Here is a 24,533-nt window from a genome sequence, read left to right on the forward strand (position 1 = left end):
AGAAGCAGCTCTGCTTAATTTGGGGGGGGGGGATTTGGGTGCGTTTTGTTTTTCTATTTACTTTTAAGAATTAGATAACACCACATAATTCATTCTTCATTGTGTTTCGCCCCGGAGCTGTTTAAAAGAAAATCGAGCAGAATTTACTTGATAACTGTCTTATTCCTCATTTCAGATCTCATAAACGCTGACATGATGGAGTATTAGCTTTCTGCGGTGGGAGGAAGGAGAGATTATTTTGGGGCTTCAGTGGATTCTTGTCAAATTAGCTGTACTGCAGGCTGCCTTCATCCCTACTTGCACCAGAGTTCCTGCCACAGAAATAAATAAAGGTAATACTAAACAAGTTGGAGCAGAAATACGAAGTAAAGCCTGACGGAGGGTAAATTAGCTCGCCTCTAGAGTTAGTGTTGCTTTAAAGCCCTTAAAAATGTGTTTTATTTTTTAAAGGCAAAGTTCAGAAACTGCAACACGGATTTAGTCTTGTAACAAACTCAATCACAGATTTAAATAAATCCTCCTGTGTTTACAAAGATGGACAAAACTTTCTCCCACTGTCCAGAAAGGAGGCCAGAATATCTCGGTTATGGACTCCACCATCTCGCTCATTTGGAGCCAGTGACGGTCAGGGGATGGAGCCACGGTATCGAGGTCACATCAACGCACATGCTTACGTTTCACTCCATCCACTGCAAAAAATAGCAATTGAACACACCAGTGTGATAGGAACTGACTGAAATATATTTTAATAAGTACTTTGACTCTTTAGTTTGTTCCCTGTCCCATCCACTAACATGGAGGTGGGATTTACGACCTATACTGCAGCCAGCCAGCAGATGGCGACCAGAACACTTTGGCGTCAGTTTTGGGGTGCATATTTTGTCCATCTTTGTATAGCCTAAAGTCTATATGGTCAAAATGTGTGCACAATGGTGAGAGTGTGGAATTTAATTCATTACTCCCCTGATTCATTCAAATGTCGTGAGTACGTTCCATAGAATCCCCCCCACAGTCTCACTGGGATGTGTCGAACACATAGTACCTGGATGTTTGCAGGATAAATAATGTTTCCATGGAAGATCTTGTTGCTATCTGTTAACAAATGTGACAAAAGACCAATTGAAAAAAAAAAAAAAAAAACTGTATTTTTCAACTTTTTCATTTTCCCTTGAATTGTCATTATTCTCCAGAACATTTATTCACAGCATTGTCCTGACTGATGAGTTTGCAGAAGTGAAGATGACAGTATGTATTAAGATGACAGATACTGTGGCAAGTTAAAAAGACTGATGATGGAATTGATTTTTCTCTTTGCTCAGCATTGTGTTGTCAAAATTATAAAGCTTGATTATTTAGTTTAGTTGGTAGTCAACTAAAGTATTTCATCTTGCGCGCACACACACACACACACACACACACACACACACACACACACACACACACACACACACACACACACACACACACACACACACACACACACACACACACACACACACACACACACACACACACACACACACACACACACACACACACACAATACTCAGATACAAGATGAGCTTGCTGCACATTTTGTTCCTGCAGGATTTTTTTTTTTGTTCCTGCTGGAAGGTGATGTTGATGGTTTGGAATATAAATGTGGATTTAACTGGAAAATCAATCACTGTAAATCGCTGTTATCAGACAAACTGTCTGAGCTCATGTCTGTTTACACAGCACCGTGAGGAGGCCGCTGCCAGCATCATTCCATTGGCCTGAATCTGGAGATCCACGTGTCCATTACCGTCCCTCAGTGATGTTGTTTGCCATTGATCTTAACACCAGATGGAAATATCGCTTTACTCTCCCGTCAGTTTTTTATCCAATCCATGTGAAGCCTGGTCGTTCTTGTTATGATGCAGTGTCATGTTAGACTTTTAAATAAAATTAAAAAAAACATTTATAATCAAGTCCTCTCTGCAAACGTAAAAATATCCGCGATGCGTTACAGCCCTGTTGATTGTAAACTCGGCGGCAAACTTCCTGCAGCTGTTTGACGACTCATCATTATTCCCTCGGGCGTTGCTTCATTAACCTGACAGATGTGCGAGCCGCTGCTCATGTGATTAACTCTGCTCACAAACTCCTCACTCTTTCTAAGCTTCACCTGCAGCCCTGCTGTCGCCTCGTGTTAGAACGCCATGTTGGACGCAGCCTGTGAAGGAGCAAGAAGAGTTAGTTGCCCCCTGCTCCTTCATGCTTCTGTGAAACAAGTTTGAATCACTGTGACACAAGTGCACGTTGGTTCTTCTCACTGTGGATCAGAGTGCACGGCAAACACTGACCATGTGTTTGAGCCCCACACACTGTGGAGTTTCTGACTGAGGAGGGAGCTCACACATTTACATCTTTCTCTCTGCACTGATTTTTTTTTTCCCCTGCCCCCATGAGTTATTAAAGCTTTGAAGGCAGAATTTAATGAGATCATGCTGCTGTAGATCCACATTTGGCTTGAAACCGACTTGCATCTCATTTGGCTTTATTTACCCATATCTGTGTTTGTAATATTCTCCTTCATATCGCTTGTGAGGACGCTATGGTCGGGTTATTGTACACCCATGACTGCAGGACTGATCACAGTTTGCAGTTTGACCACATTTAAACACCCAAACCCAGTTTTAGTACATTCAGACTGAGTGGCTGAGATTATAAACCACATGTACAATCACAGCCTGAGAAGGACGATGCAGGGCCGAGTCTTGCACCGTTCAACATCAACATCTTATCGTTTCAGACCAGTGCAGTTGACCTTTTCTCGTCCAGCTCCCGCATGGTTTAAATGGCATTACACTTGCACACACGGGTGTTGGTCTAAACTGGTGCATTGTTGTTATTTCTGTGCACTCACATACACGTTAATAATAATTAAAAAAAAGCTCTTAAGGTTTAGGGATAGATGCCAAAAGTATGTTATTTGTAGGTGAGAGATAGACGTACAGTTGTCAAGTGACAAAAGTGTCACATTTGACAAATTAAATGATGCTCTTTTTTTATGGTTTGAGTGATGACATCAGCAACTCATGAATTCATGTACCAACATTTTGTCAGACTTTCCGAGTCGTTCAGACTTGAGACGTGACTTTCCTCAGTGAGAAACTAAGTTTTCTGATTGTTCCGGCACCCTATGCACCATCTGTCTTTATTTTTAAGCAGTGGACAGTGTGGTTGCACTTTTGACCAATAAAAACCTATTCTGGAGTCAGCAGGTTTTACTGGTGTTCTAAGGGCATACTATTAAGATAGTAAATTCAACCTACACAGGCAGGTGCACAATATGCAAATACGCTGCCTGTTACACACACAGATGTTCAACTTGTGCCCTAAGTGAAAGTGTTTCCTCTGCAGAGAAGTTTTCTGTTTTTACAACCTGGCAAATCACCATTCTACTAGCAAATATCCACTGGATTTGAAAGGAACACAGGACACTCTGATTAGATTATTGCCCGAGTTATGCACAAAACACACCCACGATTAATCAGGTACAATCCTTTCGAACCATGCGCCTGCGGGACCTTTTTTCTGGTATCACACTGTCAAAAGCTGTAAAGCTCTGAGTTTCTTCTAGATTGAGATTGAATTATTGGAAAAATATTAGAATAATTAGAGCTTTTCAAGAATACACATCAAAATATTAAAAGATATGTGTAACAATTCTTATTTGAAGTTCCTAAAATTAACTTATTTTGTTGATTTGTATATTCACACTATTGAAACAATGTTCAAACCCAGAGAAATCCAAGATTTTATTCAAGGTAACTGGACGTTTTTGTCGCCTTTTACTTCCTCTTTCCCTGTGTCCCTTTGTCCGTCTCTTCTGTAACTTCTGATTCAAATAACATATGATGAAGGACAGGCAGCTAGCCAGTTAGCCAGTTAGCTGTTTTTTCCTTCCACTGTTTCTATTGGTCCCTTGTGAAGGATCACGATGATTCATTACCACTTGTTGGGAAACGTGAATAAAACTTTAATGCATGACCTCATCTGTGAATATGATTTGCCCCTGAGTCACGTAGATTTTCACAACTCCCATGAGTTGTTGCTGCTTTACGACTTCCTCAAACAAGGTCTTTTGTTATTGTTTTGATTGAGGGAACCCTAGTGGCCAAAGTTACATATACATTTTACCATCCCTTTAAGTAAAAAATATAGACAGAAGCTTTATGGATTTATTTGTTCAGATTTGTCCCCCGGGTGCAGTGCGACACAATCTTGATCACATGTGATGACTCATCCTCAGTATAATGAACCGGTTTTATGAAAGCAATGTTGGGGTTGAACGGCTGCTCCCAAGACGGAAAAAAAACCTTCCTCTCTCTCTCTCTGCCAGTTAAGCCGATTCTGTCACACATATTAAGAACAAATCTGCCGCAGAGTGTGACACATCAAAGCAGAAGTGGAAAGCAAACCACCTTGTTAATGGAGGGAATTGTGGAAGCGAGGACTGCGGGGGTGCTGGGAGGGACATAATGGCCTTGACAATCAACCAGCCGAGTGCCCATCCCTTCTCCCCCTGCAGGGGGTGTTTGGTGGAGTCAGAGTGCTGGAGCTTGTTGATGCCTCATGAGCTGACACAGAGTTAGTGGTCTGAACAGTCGGGGTGATAAGAATCCCATAGATGGGCGAGTGCGAGGAACCGGAGTTGAGAGCAATCCCCTGGATTTCCTCCCTGACGTTGATGGATTGATGAGCTGGAGCACGCGGCAGTCCATCACATTGCCCCGGTGAAGATTGATGGACATAAAATAAGTTTTTTCGCCCACTTATTTTCAGAGTTGATCCCCTGCAGAAGGCGCGAATGGTGGTGAGTTCCAGACAGGTGAAAAGGCTGCAGAGGAGAATTCTGCCTCACATCATCAATTCCACTGTGAAGCCAACAACATTTAGACGAGGAAGGATTTTGGTTAGAGCTCATAACCTGCTGGTACTGCAGCTGCTTCAATCAACCAACCTATCAATCACTTTTTATTTGTACTGCCCATATTCACAAATCAATATTTGTCTTGTGGGGCTTAACAAGGTGAGACATCATCTGCCCTTAACCCTCAGCAAGAGTAAGAAAAAACTACAAAACTTACTTTTTACAGGAAGAAAAGTAGAAAGTAGAAGTGAGGGATCCCTCTCCCAACAGGTGCAAATAAACAAAATAACATATTTAAAACATTCATGAGAAAAGACAATATCTAAAATAAATAGAGATATATCATTGTTTAAACATTAATGACAACTGTAATGATAGAGCTATGGCCAGTTATAGTAGTCGTGTATATGTGAGTATTGTAGCAATCTGGTTGTAATCATAATCCACGATCACGCTTCAGTGTCTTAAAAACTGTTGCAGATTCTGTCTCATACAATAACAAAGGGATTTACTGCTCCACATTTAATGGCAAAAAATAAAAGCCTCTAAATGAAACGTCTGTGTTTTGTCGAATTGAATCCGTTTTCTAACCCCCTTTGCTTTTCTTACCGGGATTTATCATCGTGAGAACGAGCCATCCTCTGGGCCCTTCACGTTGACAAAAATTATTTGCCCCATTAGATTACACCTGTCGCTGAACATTTATTAAAAAATAAATCAATTTAGAAATGATGTGCCGGAGAGGGAGAGCGGTGGGAGAACAGGAAACAGCCCACCTCTCCCTCCCTCTCACAGCTGCACTGGTTAATCTCTTTCTTGTGGTTCATAGCTTCAGCGCCCCTCGGGGGAAGCTGGGATTTTTTTTCTTTTCACTATTGACATGCATTTTTCATCTTCGCCGGGTCTCCAGCAGCACTCACTATAGAGAATTGCAATTTTCACCCGAGCCTCGTAATCGTCTGTATAGTTTGATGTCTTACTTTTGGCAGGCTGCACACGTGTGCTGATGTGAAACCAGCCGCCGCTCCACACAAGACTTTCTTTTTACTTTCATAATTACATCACTGTGACCCCACGACATAATATCAATACTTCAAAGGCTTGGATGGTTTGCAGGTCGCCTGATGACTCCATGTTTTTTGTAATCGTGTTGCGTAAAGGGGTCGCCCTTGAGCGACGGAATCGCTTTTAGACTTAGCCCTTGAAAACGTGTAAAACATCAATCAAATTGGAAACCTTCAAAACTGACCTTTTAAAAATAATTCATCAAGCGATTGCATTCACATAAACGTGTGCAGGATTTTTTTCATTTCCTAATCCTTACAATGTTTTTCTTCCCATTCAAGCATCCTGGTGAAAAAGTGTGTCTGAAAAGAAGCACTGAGAAAAGTATTAATTAGAAAGTGTCACAGTGGCTTCGTGTGCAGCTCCTGCACTGTTGCATTTTATTTGGTCCTGAAAGTGATGTGCACGACCTTCACTTTGAGAAAAAGCACTAACGCAGCCCTGCGGGTCGCCGGGCTGATGAGGTGAGGTCAACCCAAGCTCGTAATGGACTTCAGCAGCTTACTGCAGAAACCCTGTGGGCATTTTACCACAGAAACAAAGCAGCGGTGGAGGAATAATTCAGTAACGTCTGGAGTCTGGCTGTGGAGAGTTTCGGCTGCTCATGATTGGATTGTGAAATGATGGTCACTCACGCTGTTAAGGCCCAGAACTGACATGATGTAGATATATATATATCATCATCATCCTCATCACGTGCGTTAAGCAAATTGGAAACATGGTGAGGAAAAGGGAATCGCAAGAGAAATGAATAAAACTAAGTTTTATGCATTTACTCTTTCACAGCTGGGCTTATTTTATGTTCTGTGTTTATTATTTCTATTCTGTTTATATTTTTATATTTCCTGAAGTTTAAATTGCATGTTAACTCAGGATTTATTTTAGTAATGTCAATTTTTTTCAACTGTCCTTGCTGTGAGACGAATAAAGGATTTTATCTTATCTACATTTTTTTAATCAATTGTCGAAGTTATGGAGACCAGAGTTTTGTCTCGAGCTATAAAAGTCTAAATGTGCTCTGATTGAATGTGAGATTCTTTTTTATCACATGCACTTATCAGTTGAATGTGGGAGAGTTGACACGTTAACTGAGCGTGCTGATTGGTTGTTGACTCAGTCCTTAGCAGAGATGTGACACTTCTGACTAATTTGACCCATGTGGCTGTAAAGTTCCCTATAGAACATGTCGACTCTCGCCATACGCTCCTCATTAAAAAAAGGCACCCGGGGACAAAATTACTCAAACATGACCTTGACTGCATGAATCAATAGTCGACTGTTTTTGTGTGGGCTGAACGGATCACCTTGCCCTCTGAGCGATAGTCGCTGCGGGTACTTTTTAAAATCCAGATCGGATTCATCGGCTGTGCGGTGATTCCTCGGCTGTGAGAGGAAATACAATCTGAAAACAAAAAGGCTCCATCGGGGGATGTCAGTGAGTCTGAATCTTGACAGCTACATCACGCCCTCTTCTGTTGGAGGCATTTATCCAACGTTGCATCTTACACCGTAACTTACGGGGGGATGAACTGTTGAGGAAAAAGAAGCTAAAATCCAGACTCTAGATACCGATCCACCTGTGGTGCTTTCATCTTTTATGTCTCAAGTGTCGTTCTTAAGCTGAATGGACGTTTTTCTACGATTGGTTCAGCTGAAGAAAAATAACTCAGACTCTTTGTTGTGAAACAGTGAGAAAGAAGGTGAAAGCTGTGACACATTGCGGCGAATGAGACAGAGAAGCACAGAGAATGGACCCATGTATTAGTAAACAACTGCTGAGGGGGAGAGTGCCACAGTTTTACACAGGTTCACGACACAGATTCAGGATCTTCAGACTCTTGTGTTGTTTAGAATTAATGAACCATCCTCTGTAATCTGTACATTTTCTGTGTAAATCCTCTTCATAATATTTTCAGAAACCATAAGTGTTGTTTTCTGTTGATCCAACAGTGAAACATATGCACTTGCAATGAAGCCATGGCTTTTGGATTCCACTCGGCTCTGTATAATTTAGAAATTAGTCAAATTGAGAAAAGAACCATTGTAATATATTGAACAGTAGAAAATCACTCAGCAGAGCACAAACCGCCTTCAAGGCCAAACAGTCCCATTGAATCAAAATCAAGCTGCACCAAATTACACACACTGAGTTTTTTCATCAAGATCCATGAAATATTCTCTGTAATCTGTTAATGTTGAAAATCACCAGCGCTCTCACAATGTGTAAGTAGAGAAAAACCATTCCTGGACTCATCCATATCACATCCTTTCATTCGTTGTCATCCATTTAGCTGTGTTTGTGTGATCTTGCTTACAACCCAACAGACCAACAATGGACAAGGGGTGAAAACATAACCTCTTTGGTGGAGGTAATTATTATATTGTCAGTGGATTTGTTTGGATCTGTTTAAGAGGAATATTTTAAACAGACAATGCAAAGTGTCACAGAACTGACCTTTGACACTGAATGAGGACAATCGAATAAGCTGTTTCCCAATTCAGGGGCCGAATCGTTTGAAGGCCGATTGTGGCTCGACCAGAATGTCCTATTTCTCCTTCAAAGCAGCCGACCAATGAGTCCTTCCATCCCCACGCAGCAAAGGCTGCAACAAGTGGATCCGTCTCAGGTCAACCTTACCCAGGATTCATTGCGCTTCGGTGACAATTTCTTTCTCAAAAAGATCATGGTAGCCCCAAGCGAAGAGAGCAAAAAGTCAGAAGCCTACACCTTTAGATCAAAGTATCAGGAAAACCTGGTGACACGAATCGACCAAATCATCCGTAGACCAGGGTCGTCTCATTTCTAATTCAGCCTCCATGGCCCATAAAAAGGCTGCCACCTTCTTAGGCCACGAAGACTGCGTCCTCTCGAAGGGAGGGGGGGGGGGGGCACCCCTGTATTGGGATACCCACAGACTATACGTGCTTAATCCTGTTTAGATTAACATAGGCTGCACAAACAGTAAATCTGACTTTATGTCCAATCCAGTGGAACAGATAAGCTCTGCATCGCTCCGTCATCATTAACCAGAATATCGAGGCATTTAATCACCTCATCCTGCTCACTTCTGCCTTCCGTGTTCAACAGAAGCCCGGTTGCCAAGGAAATATTATGTTTATTCATAAATAGCTATTTGTAATCTGAATATGTAGATGTATTTAGCAGCTTGTATCTGCATTATGCATGAAAACACTATCAGTGGGACCAGATCTCAGACTCTACTGTTTGTTTTTAAGACGTTATTCAGAGAAGATTGGTTTAGTTTTCCATAAGAGAGACTTGAGGCAATTTCAGACCTTGAGCCCAAACAGTTGAAAATCATCATAATGGATGGAAATGGAATATTTTCTCTTTTGTCGAGTATTAAAAACAACTACTCAAGTTTCAAGGGCAGCTACGTCCTGGAAAACATTTCCTACAATATTACAAACTTAAAAAAACATCTTGCGCATCAAACCAGCTCTGTATTCGTTGGGGGATTTCTTTTTGCACGAGCAGACTTCATCGGTAGAAAACACAGTTAGCCCAGTTCACTTGCCGCTTAGTTTATCCAAATGCGCCGAGCAGCACAACATGTCAAAACTCATCATCTCTCCAAAAATAGCTCTAATGAGCTGGGGGGCAGGCTTTTGTGCAAAAGGGAGCTAAGATCAGTACAGTAACGCACAACTCCCCCCCCCCTCCCGGAAAAAAAACCTGCAGCTCAAGCTATACGTCCTCACCCTCCGTTACCTGGCTTAGATCCCAGCCCGCTGTCGCAAGGGAAACATGAAAATCCTCAAAACACGTCAAGGACTCTGACTCCACACACCATTTCATCACAAGTGCGATGCTGGTGAAGAGCCCCCTTTTTAGACCTGGGTGATTATAAGCCCTCATTTTCTATTCTGGCTCATCAGGCAGCTGTCTAAACAGCCCTCCGTTTGCTCAGGTAGCTGTCCCTGGCTGAGGGGGAAACTGCATGTTGGAGTTATTACCATGCAGCGTTTTGCATCATTGAACATTTCTGGGTGCTCGCCTAGATCCTGACCCACTTTGGTGCCTTTGTATTTCCAATATTTAGATCCAGAGATATGAAGGAAGATAAACACCATGCTGTGTGACAGGCTGTGTGGAGTGTACATCAGGGTGCAAGTGAGTTCAACCAATGCCAGAATGAGACGTGCACGTTTTTTTTGGTTTTTTTGATAAAATGAGTCTGCTGTGCAATTGAGCCGATTCTCCAAATCCCCCCCCAAAAAGATAAGAAACGGATGATATTCTGCACGGGACCTGACTCTATGGGCCTGCGAGCCGCTGGAGTCCAACGCTCGCTTTACAAGGCTACCGATTTATTGCTTTGCAAATCAAATATCAACAAACAACTCCAGAAAAGGAGGCTTTCATGAACAATTATCCGAACCCCGGGACGCCCGCATTGCTCCTATCAATCTCAGATATGCGGAGCCACAGATGGCACCATTCATTATGACTACCACTCAGAAAATGATATACGCTGTGAGCTATGACTCGCTGCTGAAGTATATTCCGGCGGCAGCGTGACGGGTTGGGCTCGTAAAGTACCTGTGACATTTGGCCAGAGCGGCAGCAGCGGGCTCGACTAGCTTAATGAACTAACATGTTCGTGTTGGCAGCACTAAGTGAACCATTTATTTGTGGGCGGGGAGCAGACACAGGGCGCAGTCAGGTTGGTAATGACAGCAGCCGCCAGATGACAGGAGCTCTCAACACGGCTGCGATAAGGTGCAGCCCTGAGTCTGTCTAGCGTGTTTCCAAATTTAAGTGAGTTTACTTTAGGCGATGCCACCGGGCAAAAATAAAAAATAGATATAAAAAAAATAAAAAATACTGTAACATGCCTAATATGTGATGCAAGTTAAAGTGCTTTTTCTACTTGTTTAAATGAATATTTATTAACCTGAGGATATTTTTACATATCAAAAAAATATGAGACGTAGACGCTGCAGCACAAGTTAAAACTTTTATTGTCCACAAGGAAAGCGACTTCCTGTCGCCATCACAACGCTTCCCAACCTGCAACGGAAATAAAGAAGCACTTTATACTGAAAGTAACAAAAAGCAAAGCACAAATATTCAATAATAATACATTTTATTTATAGAGTGCTTTTCATATTACTCAGACACTTTACAAAATTTTAAGTTTAGCATAAAAAGTAGCACAATAAAAACATAGAGCACATATCAAACATTCACATTAAAAGCGATTCTAAAAAGGGGAGGTTTAAACATGGTAAGGTCGGTGCAGTCACGGATGTGTTTGGGAAGAAAGTTCCAGAGGGAGGGGCTAAAGGAGTGTTTTTACAAGAATATGCCCATTTTATTTGTTGCTGAGCAACAGATGAGGGGAAGTCACACCATTATCATATTTATGTTAAATATGAAGGTGACGCAGGGGACGATGAGTTTTACACTAACACCTCTCTCACACCAAAATAGGTGGGTATACGCAATGTGGGTAAGCCTGTGAAAAAAAAGGTGATTGATATTTCCCATTGCCAAATTAGCAGGTTCACCCGAATGTCATGTTTTCATCACTGCTCATTGAAGCCGGAGCTGATGAAAACCTGAATCTACTGCACAGTTATTTGACCCAGGAGTGAATCCCCACTGCAGAATACCACCTGCAGACAAAAGCCAGATGTTAGTGGCTGTTTTAGGGGTTTTGAGCTGGAGTGGAGAAGAGGATCAAGACTGGATGTGTACATGTCAAACTTTTCCTCTCAGTCTAAAAGCAATCCTGGGTCAACCCCTTCATCTGCACCTAAATGTAATGGATTCCTAGTAGTTTGTGTAATCCTGCTAACAAACAAATGCAGATGAAAACATAATTTAGGGAAGGCAACAATGAAGAAATTAATTTCTTGCTGAAAAATAGATTTATAGATAGATTTATTTATTCTAACCCAAATGCAGGAGACAAGTTTCTGAGTAAAACAAAACAAAAAGTGTCCTTTAATATAGCAAGGGATCTTGCAGGAAAATGAAGGCAGAGTCAAACAATTTTAAGTCAAAATAATCTTAAAACACGAGGAAAAGCAAAAGCACAGGCACACACAACAGATACAAAACAAGACAAACTGACAAAGACAAGGGACTTAAATAGAAAAGAGAGGCAGAGATGATTGGACACAGGTGAAACACATGAGGAAGAGATGCAGACCATCACAAAAGGCGGAGAACAGGACAAAGGCAGGAAATCAAGCTGGAGATACACAAGGGGCATCATTTCACAAAGAAAACAGAACTCGGAATGGAACAACCAAATCCAAAACACAAGGAAAAACAAGATAGTGTCTATGATCTAAAATGCCCATAAACTGAAAATCCAAAACGTCTTTCAGAGTTCAGGGCTCAGAGTCATGACGGACTGGACTTCCAATGGTGTAAATGTCAAACTCTCAGTCTATATAATAATGTGTATGGATATTTCTGTGTGACGCATGTGGACATGTGTCAGAAGTGATTCTGAGAGGATGTAGTATAAATGACACCGTGTCCTTGGTTTGCACTAGTTTGTTTATGCAGCGAGCCTTGCTGCCCCGAGTCTGATACTTTGGCTGGGTGTGCATCAAATGCACTACAGTAATTCCCCTGGATCCACCCCCTGTCTCTTTATGAATCCCCCAGTTATAATCTGTCAGCGCTCGTCTGACACGCAGGGGGACGCTCGGCATGGAGATTGCAGCTTTTAGCCGGAGACAATCAGCTCGTCCTTGAGATGGAGATAGATGGAGACAGACTCTCACCTCACACTCTCACCTCAACCTTCTGAAATGAGCTTTTATTGTCTTGTTAAGGACAAATAGGTGCAATTATTCCAGAAAATAAGGCACTGAGCACGAGAGCTGGCAGGAAGGAGTGCGCTGCCATCATTTATTTGTTCACACAGCCGTTGACTGAATTAGTGAGAATGGCGCGCTGCATATCTGAGGACGTCTCTCTCGCTTTCTCTCAGCCAGTATAAACCCATAAGCAGATGGTATCATTACATGACTGCGGAATGTGATGGCATTTGTGCACCCGCTGTTTTCAACTATATATATTTTCCTGCTTTTCTTTTTTCATTAGCATGTGTTCCTGCGACTTAGGAAAGGTACATTCTGAGAAATATACGCATATTAGATTTCTTACAGCGAGAGAGACAGAGAGATCAATATCCCTGTTGTATTTGTATAGTCAATATGAAGCGAACAGATGGTTTTGCCTTGTAGAAAGACTGGAAACAAGGGAGTAGTGCCTGAACACTGTCAGGGGCGGATGCTGGTGGCGATGCAGGTACCCATTAGGGGAGTAAAACATTTCCAATACCAATATATTTATATGTAAAACATTTTGATGTTGTATTGGTTTGATATTTTACAGTTTAACCATAAAGATGCTTTTTCAGAAAAAAGACAAAACAAATACAATATATAAATTGATTTATAACAATTTCTATGCCCCCCCAAGAAAAACTAAACCTGGTACACAGGGGCCGCTGTTGGGGAAACTAACAAAACGTGTCTAAATCTATCAAAAAGATAGAATAACAGAAAAATTGAGCTACACCAAAGGATAGTGGGAGTCACAGAGGAAGGGGGGGGGGGGGTCTGTAAATAACAATGGGCACATGACCAACTCTTGTACCAAAACCAACAACACAAACTCAGAGGATCAACTGAAGGTGTTGACCCTCTGACAGCAAACAAGCAACTGTGCAAGGAAACCAAACCTCCTTATATACCCTCCCCCCCCATTCTAAGCTGATTGCCACCAGCTGAGATCCCATGTGCATCCCATTGCTCCAGATGAGCTGGGGAACCTGGATTCTGATCTCCACATGATCTCTACGGCATCTCATGCACAATTTGAATATACATGCACATCTTTCCTGCACTGGTTAGTGTGTAAAAAAAAAGATTTTCAGCACATATCTGCAAATATAAACACAGATACAGATATTTAAAAAAACTCACTTTAAAAATGTTATTTCTCTTTTGATATATCTTTAAAACAAAGAGTAGAAATACCAAGGTGTGGTTATTTTTGAGGCTGTTTCGGGACACGGTTTGTTGTGCTAAGCTAAGCTAAATGTCTCCTTGCCGTTACTTCATATTTATTATATACATAATTGTGGAATTGAGCTTCTCATAGGTTTGGGATAATATAGATAATTATCATGATAAATCTCACATTATTATTCCTCAGAATTGTAAAGACTGATTTTTGCGGGTTTAGATTAGTTATGTTATATACTTCCTTGAATGTGCTCACACAATGCATTAGCAATGAAAATGATGTTGAAATAATTATTGATATTGTCTTTTCCTGTCTTCTCATCTAACTCTTCGTGAGATAGTGAATAGAAATATTTCAAATTCTATTATGATTGGGGAATGTTACCTACAGTTAATAAAACCCTGTTCTTACCTCCGTCCCTTCAGAAATGCTGAATGTGAGCTCTGCTGGAAACATTTTACCAAGATTATGGAAACGTTTTCTCAATGCGTTTGAATTACAAACTGACCTTTAGCCGAAAACCAGTCATGTGGAAGTTCTGATTAATGCAAATTTTGACAATTATTACCTGGCAAAGTCTATTTAATGTGTTTTCCACATTTTCTCTCAGGTTGAACCTGTTTGAAGCAGCTTTGTATACAGTGGGATGTAAAATGTGAGCAGTCAGTGGAACTAATGAGACATTCAGAGGGTCCAAAACAAAGCAGAGGGAGATTTTCTCAACTGAAGTTTTTAAAGTCTTTTATTTCTGTGGCCCCACATGACTTGGTGAAGAAATAGTTCTCAACAAACAAGAAGACACAGAATTTAGTTTTCAGCACTGATCTGAACTAGTAGAGCGCAAACCTCCGCCAGACAAACAAACCTACACACGTCTGTCTCGCTCTTATAATAGGAAACTGAAAAGAAAAAGTACAGGGTCTGATACTCAGAATCCAATTGAATAAACTTAAAAGTCTAGACGGCCTGTTTTTATTTCCTGAGAAACTGTTTAGTGTTTGGTGCAAAAGGTTATTCGGATAATTAAAGGTAAAAGCTTTGCAGACACCATCACCTCCTTACCTGCGAGTCATGAGTCAGTCTTTTCCATCCTCATCCTCTCTCTTCAGGCCAAAGTCTGAATGCATCTCTGGGTATAATAAACAGAAATTGATTTAAAACACAATGTATCTTTATTTTTTTATAGGAGCAGATGCACAAACAGAAAGTTTTCACTGCATAGACTAATTTATATTCTATTACAAGTGTTGCAGAAGGTGATGAACTTGACAAAGCAACGAAAACAAACAGCTGCCACTTTTTTCATCAAGCCCCAGGATACAAGAATCACTGTGGATCCATGTGAGGACAAAGTCTTTAAACACATTACTGACTCCACTTCTTTGTGCAGAACGAGGAGGATGCACAATGATTAATGACTCTTTATTACAAATCCTTTTTGTAATCTGAACGGGATTGGAGTTTCATCACTGGCATTCACTTTCTAAAGAAGCGCACCAACATCGGAATATCGGGCTTTGGGACTTGGGCTCTTGGCCGGATTCACGCTGGCAGAGAGCTTGTTCTGAGAGTGGATGTGAGAGCGGATTCTGGCAACGGCTGCAGGAACAGCACTGGCACACGCAGCGTTTCCAGCGACACTGATCTTCTCCAACTCGTAGGTGCAAATTACCACGAAGGAAAGTTTTAAGAAATTGACAAAATAGGAAATTATATCTGCAGCATTTACAATAATTCAATCACAGCCATTTCATTTCCCAAACCGCTCCACTACTAAAAAAAAATTGCCTTGGATTCAATTAACATTTTATTAATGCATTATTATCACATTTAATAGAGAGTTCATTGCTGCAGCTCACTGCTGATTTACAACAGTGTCATCCTGCAGAAAAAAAGCCTTGAAAAACATACTGTAGGACAACGTGATCGACTGCGAGTGCAAACCCGAAACATCTTGTTAATTTCGCTTTACGTCGACACAGTCGTTCTTCCCGTAGCCTCGACAATTAATCTCTGTGCGACGCAGACAGCTTTATAGCCGGGTGCTTTATGGGGAACAATTTGAAATACATACCAAGCTACTTTCCTGACTGATGAAGGACCTGAATGTGTCTGATGGCTGAGTACAATCTTCAGTCCCCGGGGAGCTGCGTGGTGTCTGTGCCTTCTGCTCTGCAAGGAAGCACAAGAAGGAAATCGTATTCTGCGAAAAAAGAAGAACGAATGCGCAACGGGAGCATGATGCGATTCATGTCACATTACTGCAGAATGAGAATATGTTGCAGGGAGAATGTGTCATAATTGTACAATTCAACTGAACCGCACTCCAGCACAGTGTGACTGCAGCGACAATGCTCCCTGTGCATCGCTATTGAAACAGCTCAGCCCATTATCTATAGCTATTATTTTTCTCCACCATATGGGAGGTAAAGCAGAAGCCAAAAGCTTCTGTCCCTTTTTCTTTTTTTTCTAGAAATGTTTCATATGTTGTTCAAGCAACTGGATAATCATTATGTGATAATATATGAGAAAGACAGATGGGGAATAATGGAAACTGTCTTGTTTTTTTATCCGAGTGTCTCGGCTGCAGTTTTCTAAAGTTTAGATAAAAGTACTTTCATTACATCTGCAGTTGCGCTGTTTCAGCCCAGAAAACAGATTGTTCCTCCAGAACGTGTTCATTAATCAAAATGTTTCTCTTTGCAGGAAGATCTCTTTTGTTTCACAGGCTCAGAAGGACTACAAAGCAAACTGTGACACTTGAGACTGTACAATGTTAAACGTTTGTGAGTCATTATTGACCCACTCTTTGTTCATGATTAAATCTTTCTTTTCACAGAGACTTTAGCAGAGCCTGATGTGGCGAATAAAACAAGCTCTTCATTTGTCTTCATAAGTATTCATGCATTTCACAAATTAGGTTTTGATGAAAACAGATGGAAATAAAGAAGAAATTCCTTCAACTAAATCCTGTTACTATGCTTTATAGTCATTCAATTCCATTTCAGATATTGAACATTTCTTCAACGAAAAAGTTCCGGAACATCATAATGTCCATCTATCGTTATGATTCAGTGCAATATATATATATATAAATTATTTGATGTATTAACATCTGTGTGTCACCATCTGACTTTCAAATAAAACAAAGTATAATGCAATCATAGCTTAACAGTGTTTGTCAGTCTCCACATTGAACTGGAGGTTCAGAGAACCCTGATAAAAAAAAGAAGCTCTTTTCATGAGAGAATAAAGTGCTTAATCATGTATCCCTTTATCCTTTTAACAGTTTAAACTATTTCAACTCATCTAGACAACTGAACTACCTTAACTTTTCTTAAATTCACTTATCTGGGGCTGTGTCCGAAATCACTCATTCACTATTCCCTACTATATAGTAACTTCTATACAGTGAGCTGAACACTGAAAACGCTTTCGGACGCTACTCTATTGTCACAGGATGATGCCCTGCTTCTATTTACATTCCTACCACAGGTCGGGCTGCTCCTGCTGCCCTCGCTCCTCTCGTCTCTCCTCCGCGAGCGCAATGCATGATGGTATATATTGCTCGATTAGTGACCATCGGTTGTACACTATTTTTCATGATGCATTTTGGGAAACAGTGAGTTGGTAAACAAAACTTCACCAAACATTCGGACACCACTACACAATGTCCAACTCACTATATAGTGCACCATATAAACTCTATACCTCCCCCTGGTGTGTGTCTCTCACTCAACGACTGCCACTGTGGTAATCTGAATTCGCAGATTTGATTGGTTGAGTGGTGTCACGTGAGATGATTTACAACACATGAAATTACTCTGTGTAATTTCCTGAGCCGTTACAGTGCGTCAAGGTCAAAAAGGTCTGGATCTGCCTTTTACTGACCTCTGGGCCATTAAAGGGAGGACAACCTGCTGGTTTTGAGGTGAAAGACTTGGCTTCAGCATATCACAGCAAAACATATAATCATATTATCTTTGTGTGCTTTACAAATAGAAAATAACGGCTTACAGCAGAAAAGCAAACACCTCTGATGCAGTGCCTTGAACTTCTGATTGGCTTTGTTCATAAATCTTGTTTTGCATTATCAGCACCAGTGTGCAATTAAAAAAAAGAAATGCACCTTTGGAAAAACATCAGTATAAGGCATGAATTATGAATAAGGTTGCAGGTACAGCTTCTATCCATAGGGATTATGTTTGCACAGCTATAAAACACAGAATAAAAATAGATACCATAAGGATAATCCCAGAGAGAAAAACATGCAAATGATTAGCGAAGAAGGAATAAAAAATGTGTTAAACAGGAAAAGACGGTCTATGTAATAATAAGTGATAATAGGTTGGTACGAGTAAATATAATTCAAATGTCCATAGTTCACGTGCAGAGTTCTTCACTTTCTGCCACTGTGAAAATAAACTGGTCATTACTCTGCTGTTTTCCTGAAGATAATTATTTCTAAACACCGCAGCTTTAGTAAACTTTCTGTTTCCTTATTCCCGCTCGTTTCTATTACTTTAATTGCGTGTCAGTGCTTTTTTCCCCCTGGTGTTTTTAATGAGCTGTCAGAGCGTCCTGTAACACTTGTACAGTAGCTGATGTAAATGAGCTTTAATGAATTTGGGAGACACAGGAATTATGTTTCAATCCTTTATAGGATCAGTGTGGCTGCAGGGAGCCTTGTTTATGACGCGATCACACAATACAAATGGAACACACACTCATTTCAAGTTTGTCAGTTTTTAAAGTGTAAAGCTTCGTCTTTGGGAAATGAATTAAATCGAGGAGGCTAAATGAGCCAAACCTTTTTCTGTTTATTATGTCTCACTTGAATATTAAAGGAGGCATATTGTGCTTTTTTAAAATTGTTTCTTGCCTTTAATGTGTTTTATAGTTTTTTTGTGGCTGTAAAAGTTCTGCACAGTTTAAAAGTTAATTTACGTACACATTTGCAAAGTGCACACCTAGCGGCTAATCTTGCCCCCAGCAAAGCCAGGTAAAGTGAGAGTGGAGGATGTCATTTCCTACATGGCTGGAGGCGGTTGACCAATCACAACAGAGTGGGCCTTATTGGGAAAGGGGGGGGGGCTTAAAGAGACAGGAGCTTAAACCAAGCGTTACTGACAGAGGCTGACAGAGGAGCTGCAGCAATGGACAGTCTGAGGAAAGTGATGTGTTTTCTGAACATTAGAGCATGTAAACCTTTTCAAGTGATAACCCTAATTAAAATCACTAACCCGAATATGAGCATAATATGTCTCCTTCAAAATTAAGTCAAGTTGTATTTGTATAGCCCATACTCACAAATCACAATTTGTCTCATAGGGACAAGAGCAAGGAAACTACCAAAATAAAAACGATTAACAGGCGACAAACAACATACGAACCTCAGAGAGAGCCAGAGTGAGGGATCCCAGGACGGACAGGAGAGCAAGAGATGCCGAGTGAAACTGAACACATCAACAAAACAACAGTATTTACAACATTGATTAGAAGAAACAATGTGTCAATGTTTTCAAAGTATTTATAAATTAGAAAATGCCTGATAGAGATGAAGGGAGCAGCAATGCCAAATGAATTGAGGAGCTATTGTCAGTAATGCTAGAATAAATATGATTAGTTACCAATAACCATAGTAACTCCACTCCTCCTCCTCCACTCGCCTCTTATATTCTTCTCTTCTGTGACCAGATCACTCGACAGCATCTTTCTTCATCTACACGGGAGAAAAAAAAACATACGATAAAGAATATGTCAGTCCTACGTATCACCAATGATGAACAAGAGTAGACTGACAGACTGCATGCAAAGTCGTCCACATGCATTGTTTACAACATGTAGCACAACACACTCATATTCCATCACTGTGAAAAAAGTAAACCAATTCAATGTGTTATAAATTCATTTATCATTTATCGTTTTATGAGGCGTTTTGAGCAAATTTATTTATATCACTGATGTGATGGTTAGTTTGCCGCACATTATTTTTTTATTATCTTTGACTAAAAATGTTTTATTTCTTTTTATCACAGTTTAGTTGGATTCCTTATCTAGTTAGAAGACAGACAGGGATTTTAAATTCATTTAGTTGGGGTTAAACAGGGCAGGTTTACTTTTTTTTAAGTGGAAGTTAGCAGTTAAATTAGCATTATTGTTACTAGTGTTACCTGCTTAGGGTTTAGTCTTCCTTTCAGTCAGCTAATGAGAGCCGGGCCTCGGGTGTACTAATCACAAGAGGGAATTCAAACGGCTAAGTGGACTTCAGCTTTGACGTTTGGAGCACGGAGGGTTTCAGTGTGACGTGTACTGTGCAGCTTCGTAAGGTTAGATGACAGAAATGCAGAGAGAGGTTAGCAGAGACATCGATAAAGACACTACATACTGAGTGTGCCGTTTTATCCCACTCAGCAGATACACTAAAACCAATATCTACATCCTGTGCGGCTGCTGAGCGCATTAAAGACATTATTGTGATAGAATACGAGGACTTCTTACCTCTTTTAACTCCAAATCTTTCTCAGAGTCAATCAGTGTGTCTGATTAATGAAGTAGAACTTCAGAGGATGGATTAGGAGAAGAAATGTATTAGTTTCTAAATGATAAAAAAAGAGTGATGAAAGGCTCAAGGACGACTGAGCGACAGGAATGTTTAACAAGTGATTCATTTGGGACAGGTCGGTGGGCGTTCATTATGAGACGAGTTAGCCGTTACCTGAAAGCACACGTTGGGTTAACAAACTAGAAGCAAATGGCAGGTTTAAGCTCCGTAGAGCCACCTATTTAGAGAGTCTTACACACTGTTGAGGTTTATGTTGTTTTTATTAAATGCTTTATGTACAAATACAGATTACACACAGAACAAAGCACGTGTTATAAATTACACACTGAATATTGCTGATCGCTTTCCACCCCCCCAAAAAAAGTGTTTTTCACAATTACGATCTCACATCTTATTTTTTTTTCAAATCACAATGTCACTAACTTTAGGCTGACGCATCCGTTTTTTACCATCAGAGTTTCACACAGGTAGTAGCAGTAGCAGTAGCAGTTATGGGGGAAACGTTTTCTGAACATTAAACATGTTTAAAACAAATGTTTGGGACATTGAGTCACTTCAGTTACTTTGCGTTCAGGTCTTTAGGGTTTAGTTCCTCATCTGTTGCCTTTAATGGAGTTTATCAGGTCATTTGTGTCCAGATCAGTGCGTGGTTGTCTGTCCTTTACTGTAATACGCATTTCTGCACACACACTGATCTGCAGCTAAAAGCTAAAACAAATTAGGAGGAACAAAATAAAGATGTATGTTTATGAAGCCATATGACGATTACATTTGTGGGAAAAACCAATTTGTCCAAACGAGCCAGACTGAATCTCACAAGTCTGGGAAAGATCCACATAAACCAAACTGAGCCCCACAGCCTGACCAATCAGGGAACTGTGGAGAGAGAGGTGAGGGAGATGAAATGAAATTATTTCAAATTTAATGTGAGCATCATGTTGGCTCCACATCTGGTTATAGACTCATCCTGCCTATAAATGAATTTTGGTTTGACCAAACGCGAGCTAAACAGGGTTTGTGTCCGGTTTTCTTATACAGAAAAAATTATTGGAAAATGTCAATATGTTTTGACAATTTAAATGTAAAAGAAGAATGACACCAAATGTCTTAAGAGTTGCTTGTCATACTGTAGACTGTTCCTATGTAAGGACATACTCAAGAGGATGTGAGAATAAAAATGTACTTACTTTTTTTACTTCATTTCTTTTGCCTAATCTGACTAACATGTATTATCTTAGACTTTGATAATCTGTCCATTAAAGGCAGTTAATGTAAACTACTTTGTCAAAATCTGAGACCTTAGATATGGGAAAAATTCTGCCGCATAAAGTCAAATATCTGAAATAACTGTATTTCCTTGGAGGTGGAATGAAAGGTGTTTAAAGAGCAACCTTCCTGTGCATTGATTGAATTTCTGTGTTTTTCATAAAACAACTCTTCCCTTCATGAGTAATAAAACCCAGAATACTGCATAATGTTAGATTTTGAGAATTTATGTGCTACACGGGGTTATTTATTTACTTCACTTTCTCAAGGAGACGGACGAAAAAGTCACAACTTTTCACCAGGAATAAAAAAAAAATTAGAAACTGTTTTTTTTTGGAAAAACATTTTGGAGGTCACATATCCGGAGCACCGTCAGTATCTACCATAGGGATGTTTCCTGTAGCCCCCTCTCGTCAGCCGTAAAGCCGGGGCTTTGAGACTGGGACGGGCGGTCGGCCACTCCTCCTCTGTGAAGAAAACAGTTAAAGAGACGTTGTGGAAAGCTGCTGCAGTGACTGTGCAGTGAGGGAGCTCATGTCACAGAGTCAGACTGTGAGCTCAGGTAGCGTCCGCCGTATACCCTCTCACAATCCATTTAACCAAAGACAAGGAAAATTCAAGCGTGCAAATTCTATCCCGGCTACTGCAGAGGCCCCCTCGCCACAGAAAATTAATTTCATAAGCTCTGTGCCCTCTGCTGGACCAATACTGCGATCTGACAGTCAGCAGCTCCTCCCTGAGAGCCAAATTACATAAAGATGGCCACCTCTGCTGCATGGCACATTGCACCGCTTCCAAATAAGAAAGTGTTTATGGAGCAGAAAATCAAATCATTGCCCCCTTGGTTTTGGTTTGGTCTGACCTCAACACCCCAGTGCACAATTCATTGTGCTGAAAATGAATGAGCCTGCGAACCCGCTGCGGCAACCGGCCAATTCCGCTGCTGTCATGTGAGAACCTTATAACTCCACTTTTTGCTTATGTTGATGTTTTTTTTTTATATATATATGTTATTACAACTAAAGGTTTGAGGAAATTTTAAGACATTTGATTTTGAATTTCCAAGCAGTTGGTGTGTTGGATGGAGATACAGGATATATTATTGTATGCACAGCGGCGGCCACTCAGCCGTGGTGGCAGCCTTTCTGGAATAAGCCTACGACGGCACACATCCAAGAGGCAAAACACTCAACCTTTACAACGGCTACTGGTCGGCCCCCTGAGCTCACACTGGCACATTTACGGTTCCAGTCAAATGCAGAAAAGAAGGAAGTGGGTGAAGCGTGCAGGAAGCGGCTCCCTGGGTGAGGATGATTAGAAGTGGTCTGGAACCACAAGGCTTTTTCCTTTTGTTTCTCTTCTGTCAAACATCTTTTAAATATCAGAGACGCCGAAGCCAGGGTTGTGTTTTTTTGTTTTGTTATAATACATCAGGAATGAATTAAATAAGAAGCAAGGTTTGTGACCCATGTTTAGATCAGTAATGTTCAGCTGAGTGCATAATAAGCTCTTCTTACCATAGTTGTTGTAGGATTCATCACTGGTCGCATGTCCGTATTCGTAGTAATCGGAAATGCTAAAATCAGACAGATGGACAACATCACAGTCAAAATAAAGAAACATTTGTTCATATTTTGTTTAACTTGAATATGGATGGTTACTGAAAAATACATATTTTCTATGTTATACTTATAATCAATGTATCACATTACAAAATGAGCACAACAAGATGTTCTAGTGTCTTTCGTTTACTTTTAAACTTGTAAATCTTAAGTAATGTGTGACAGGAGTTTTCACTGAGTAATTTAACAGCTGGGCCCCGCTTTTAGCCAGTGTTACTCAAACCGAGGTAAATAGTTGCTGGGGACTATTTTCAGCTGCAGATTCAACACATCCGATGCTCCAGTGAGTATTTACAGCAGCAGAATGGTGTGTGTGGGATTAACTCGGGTGCCCATGGTGCCATGTTGGTTACTGATGTGTTTTTAATAGTTTCTGTGTGACAGTTGAGCTCCGGCACAGGGGGAATGAGCCACGTCAGGGTGTTTTGCAACACAAGACAAGTTAGTTGGTTCCATTCATTGCTGTTGTTGTAGTTTTCTGACAGTTATAAAAATATGAAATGTCAGCAAATGTGTCTTCTGAGCCGAGAAAAAACGGTGCTAATTCATGGTCAGGCTGAATATTGGGCGTGAACAAAGTCATTTAAGAGCAAAGAAAGGAAATTGTGAAGCGCAGAAACATGACGATAGAGCAGCTGCTCACAGAACACGTGTCACATGCTGCTTTGCAAATAACAGTAGACAGATGGCAATTGAGAAACGTGTTGATTGACTTCAAAATGAAAACGCCACCTCTTCGACTGGTTGCTGTAGTTATCCTCATAGGGCTCGTAACTCTCGTCGTCATATTCTCCTCCATATCCATCATCGTAGCCCTGTGAGCAAACACACGCACAGCATAAGCAGTCTAACTGGTTAGAGATGAGCATAAAAACAATCAATACTTAGTTCCACAGGCAAAGTCCATTACTTTGTGTCTATAACAGGGAGAGGAAGCAGGGGAAAAAAACGTCCAGCAGAGATTATTGATTAAGGTTCGCAGGAGCCTAATAGACACCTTTTGAGGCTTAACAGCAATATGGATCTCTTCTATTGATACGTAGCGACTCGGGGGAAACAAGCACAAAAAGCCGGCTAGTGACTGCAGTCATGTTC

At 40.7% G+C, this 24,533-nt stretch overlaps 1 protein-coding gene across 1 annotated transcript in view; it reads right to left on the bottom strand.

Moving 5' to 3' along the window:
- Nucleotides 1-21,234: 21,234 nt before the first annotated feature.
- The window catches only part of khdrbs2 (KH domain containing, RNA binding, signal transduction associated 2), a 67,828-nt gene continuing 64,529 nt past the window's right edge, over nucleotides 21,235-24,533 (bottom strand). Inside the window, exons 8-10 of the mRNA XM_034608959.1 lie at nucleotides 24,171-24,253; nucleotides 23,334-23,392; nucleotides 21,235-22,283 (exon numbers count right to left, since the gene is read on the bottom strand). Of these exons, the coding sequence (XP_034464850.1) occupies nucleotides 22,189-22,283; nucleotides 23,334-23,392; nucleotides 24,171-24,253 (237 nt within the window). The 3' untranslated portion in view covers nucleotides 21,235-22,188. The remainder of the gene's footprint in view (nucleotides 22,284-23,333; nucleotides 23,393-24,170; nucleotides 24,254-24,533) is intronic.

Source organism: Hippoglossus hippoglossus, chromosome 15 (genome assembly GCF_009819705.1).
Source record: "Hippoglossus hippoglossus isolate fHipHip1 chromosome 15, fHipHip1.pri, whole genome shotgun sequence".
Lineage (NCBI taxonomy): Eukaryota > Metazoa > Chordata > Actinopteri > Pleuronectiformes > Pleuronectidae > Hippoglossus > Hippoglossus hippoglossus.